The sequence below is a fragment of the Diaphorina citri genome, unplaced genomic scaffold (genome assembly GCF_000475195.1).
Source record: "Diaphorina citri unplaced genomic scaffold, Diaci psyllid genome assembly version 1.1 scaffold6665, whole genome shotgun sequence".
In the NCBI taxonomy this organism is placed as follows: Eukaryota; Metazoa; Arthropoda; class Insecta; order Hemiptera; family Psyllidae; genus Diaphorina; species Diaphorina citri.
In genome coordinates, this window is record NW_007384041.1 from 1 (window position 1) to 4,352 (window position 4,352).

At 40.6% G+C, this 4,352-nt stretch overlaps 1 protein-coding gene across 1 annotated transcript; it reads left to right on the forward strand.

Moving 5' to 3' along the window:
* Window positions 1-582: 582 nt before the first annotated feature.
* LOC103522042 (von Willebrand factor A domain-containing protein 8-like) lies at window positions 583-4,272 on the forward strand (the record flags this gene model as incomplete). The annotated part of the gene is made up of 4 exons (XM_026832427.1): window positions 583-679; window positions 3,127-3,287; window positions 3,817-3,974; window positions 4,197-4,272. Coding segments are annotated over 4 exons (492 nt in total), but the record flags the coding sequence as incomplete, so codon positions are not given.
* Window positions 4,273-4,352: the final 80 nt, after the last annotated feature.

Consider the following 4,352-nt stretch of genomic DNA (forward strand, 5'->3'; position numbering starts at 1 on the left):
ACACTAGTCAACCAATACGCCAAGACTTTGGGCTATATTGTCGAACCCATTGCTTTGTATCAGGTAATCTCCTTGACGACCGCAAAACACCTCTAATACATATAACTACTGCCTCAGACGTTTGTATGGTCCAAGAGGTTGTGACAAAACCACACTAGTCAACCAATACGCCAAGACTTTGGGCTATATTGTCGAACCCATTGCTTTGTATCAGGTAATCTCCTTGACGTCCGCAAAACGACCTCTAATACATATAACTACTGCCTCAGACGTGTGTATGGACCTAGAGGTTGTGACAAAACCACACTAGTCAACCAATACGCCAGGACTTTGGGCTATGTTGTCGAACCCATTGCTTTGTATCAGGTAATCTCCTTGACGTCCGCAAAACGACCTCTAATACTTATAACTACACACTGCCTCAGACGTGTGTATGGTCCAAGAGGTTGTGACAAAACCACACTAGTCAACCAATACGCCAAGACTTTGGGCTATATTGTCGAACCCATTGCTTTGTATCAGGTAATCTCTAGTGTTTGACGTCCGCAAAACGACCTCTAATACATATAACTACTGCCTTAGACGTGTGTATGGTCCTAGAGGTTGTGGTAAAACCACACTAGTCAACCAATACGTCAAGACTTTGGGCTATATTGTCGAACCCATTGCTTTGTATCAGGTAATCTCTAGTTTTTGACGTCCGCAAAACGACCGTTTTACTAGAACTTTTCTCTCTCTCTCTCTCTCTCTGTTGTTGTTGTCTCTCTCTCTCTCGCTCTCTCTCTCTGTTGTTGTTGTCTCTCTCTCTCTTCGGGTTTAATACCTAAGGCTATGTAAGGTCTTTATCTTTAATGACGGGGTTTTAACTTTCATTCGGAGACAAGTTTCACATTAATCGCACCCAGCCTGAGTCTGGTCGGGAAAAGCCAAACACCCATCCGGATACTAACATTACTCAACGTTGCTTAACTTCAGATTTCAAGAGTCTTTTTTTTTTTTTTTTTTTTTTTTTTTGCTTTCTCAACGATAAGACCTTAGCAGTTACAGTTCCTTCTATCAAACCTCTTTTAAAAAAAGCTCTACCATTTTCGGTAAGTGGTAGCCAGAGGAGGTAAAAAAATCGTAGGAAGGAAGACTTGTTTGGAGAACAAGGGACTGTTCCCAAAAGTTCTTGAAGTGTTAGGGAGGTTCTGTATCAAGCAAATCATTTCATTGTGTATTGTATTGTGTTCTTAAACCCATAAACTACACGAGACCTTGCGGTGTAAAGGGACTTTTTGGTCCCATTCGAGCAGAATAAACAAGGTGTATTTGAGAGTTTGACCACAATAATAGTAGTAGCCTACTGCTGGAGTTCGTTTCCCGTAAATGTTTTCCACGGAGCCTTGGGCAAATAGCTATTTTTATTCTATTCTAAACCATCTACAAATTCTCCTTCTTTTCAGCACGGCTCAATACCTCCCAGTTTGGACAAACTCCTTCGCGTAATCCAAGCCCTACGCCGCAGTAAAGACCCCGCCATGCAATCTCTCTCAGCCTCTCTCTCTACCCGGCAACTATTGAGAATAGCCCATCGTATGTACGCGTTCCCAGAACAGCAAGACTTGTGGGACAATATACAGGGTGCTTGTCTAGCCAAGTAAGTAGCATACCGAGTGTTACACATGTCATACCCGACAACTATTGAGAATAGCACATTGCGTTCCCAGAACAGCAAGACTTGTGGGACAACATACAGGGTGCTTGTCTAGCCAAGTAAGTAGTATACCGAGTGTTACACATGTCATACCAGACAACTATTGAGAATAGCACATTGCGTTCCCAGAACAGCAAGACTTGTGGGACAACATACAGGGTGCTTGTCTAGCCAAGTAAGTAGCATACCGAGTGTTACACATGTCATACCCGACAACTATTGAGAATAGCACATTGCGTTCCCAGAACAGCAAGACTTGTGGGACAACATACAGGGTGCTTGTCTAGCCAAGTAAGTAGCATACCGAGTGTTACACATGTCATACCCGACAACTATTGAGAATAGCACATTGCGTTCCCAAGGAGGTTAATTTAAAACTGATGGTTCAGTGAACTTAGGGGTTCTAGAAAAAAAGGACCCTACTGGATCCCTGAAGGTCGAATGGAATTCAAAATAATGTGAAAAAATGTCCTTTATGTGTTAATCAGTTTTGCCAGTTTTCGTAAAAATCCGATTTACTGTTCGAGAGTAATGGTGGAACAAATAAACAATTAGCCGAACGAAACTGCTAAACTTTTTTTTTTTTTCAATACACACAAACTTAATATTTTGTTTATCTTAATTAACCCTTTCAGGCTGAGTGTCCCCAATTTCCCCTGGCTCAGCTGCTCTCCTATCTTTACCCGTACAATAGTTTTGTTTCCAAGGAGGCATCCAGTCTGGTTCAGTCTATAATGAGCTCTTTAGGAGTACCACCCAATTATAATGACCAGATGGACACTTCTGAACCGGTAAGAGTTGTAGTATTTTCCTAAACGGAACGGATTCCGATGGCCTGCCATCTCTGCCTATAACGGCATCGTTAAAAGTCATATTTTATCATTCCACCTCAAAAATGATTTTTATTGTTTGAACTGTTTCACCTAGTGTAAGTACCAATAAAATAAGTTAATACAAATTATTTCATTGTTATTGTAGCGGCTTCAGCTGTAGTTGAATGGTGATGGCAGAATGAAGAAAGGATATCTTTTTTTCTGCCATACATGGGGGTGATGGTCCATGGGCGTAACCAGGATTATGCCTATGGGGGGGCCCGCTATTTTAGTTGAAGAAATACCTACAGTATATTAGTAGCCAGTGTCTAGGTATATCAGGTTGAATGCATCAGTTTCCACCCTTGGGCATTATATACAATAAACAATTCAATTTGTGACAGCTCTTCTTGTAGCAATTTTCCACTGGAGTAGACCAGTTTAGTCTGGCTGGGGGATTTTATTCAGGAAGTAGACCAGCTTGGTCTGGTTGGGAACTAAGAGTCTGGCATCCAGTAAAGGAGAAAAATAAAGCTAGATTATGTGTCACTCTGCTACATCGTATCATTCTACCTTAAGAGATTTCTCTTTCAATATGTTTTCCCCCTATTCCCTCAGGACATGACGGCTCGAGACCTCCTGCAGCAGCGTAGCACAAAACAAGACGGTGACACGGTGTGGCAGAACAGCGCACTTGTAAACGCGGCCCTCTCCGGACACCTAGCCGTGTTGGACGGCTTGCATCGCGTACATGCTAGCACACTGTGTGTGCTACAAAGGTAAAAAAAAATTGGATTCAAGACTTGGCGGTGTACTTCTCCACAAATGGTTTTTTGAGGGAATGTCACTACTTTTTTTTAAACAAAGGTAAGACAATTAGAAAAAAATGTAAAACTTATTTGGAGACAGGACTTGGCGTACTTTTCCACAAAATGGGTTTTTTGAGGGGATTTCACTACTTTTTTTATGCTTGTACACTGTGTGTGCTACAAAGGTACAAGTTATAACTTATTTAAATTCAAGCCTTGGCGTTTTTTTTTTTTTTACCACAGATGGTTTTTTGAGGGGATTTCACCATTTTTTTCTTTGTAAGTACAGTTGTTCAGAAGTACTCGATTATTTTTGCTGTAATATCTCATTCTCTTTGTTACATACTTTTTTACTTTTACATGCTTTTTAGAAATAATTATTTTTTGTTTGTTAAACAAACTTTGTTTGTCTACTTGTTTGGATAATTGTTTGTTTCTTTTTTTTTCTTCTTTAGTTTTAAACTTTGGCGTTGAGTAAAATTTTCTGCATTATTTTCAGACTAGTTCATGATAGAGAGTTACAGTTGTATGATGGTACCCGACTGTTAAGACATGATAGATATGACGCTCTACTGGAATCGAAACAAGGACAGTCCATACCGGGTGTTCTAAGGATACATCCCGACTTTAGAATACTAGCTACGGCTGAGTCACCCAGTAAGTTGAATAGAAGATTAACCTCACCCCGCCTGGGGCCGGAAAAATCCGATTACCCAGATGGCCACCCATCCGCAAACAAACCACGCGTAACGTTGCTTAGCTGGTACCTGTCGCCGCTGCCCGGTGTGAATAGCATTTTTCCACGAATTTTGATAGAAGGAATTGTAACAACGAAGATAAATAATAACCAATCGAATTGGATTTGATGAATGTTTGCAGGCGTTGGTAAGAACAAGATCACGGATAAGCTCCTTCAGTTACTCGGTAGACCCCGGGACTATATTCAACTACATAGGTGAGAATCCTATTTTTTTTTTTTTCTTCCATTCTTTCTTTCTTTTAAAATGGATCTTCTTGAAGCTTTTAAATGGCAAA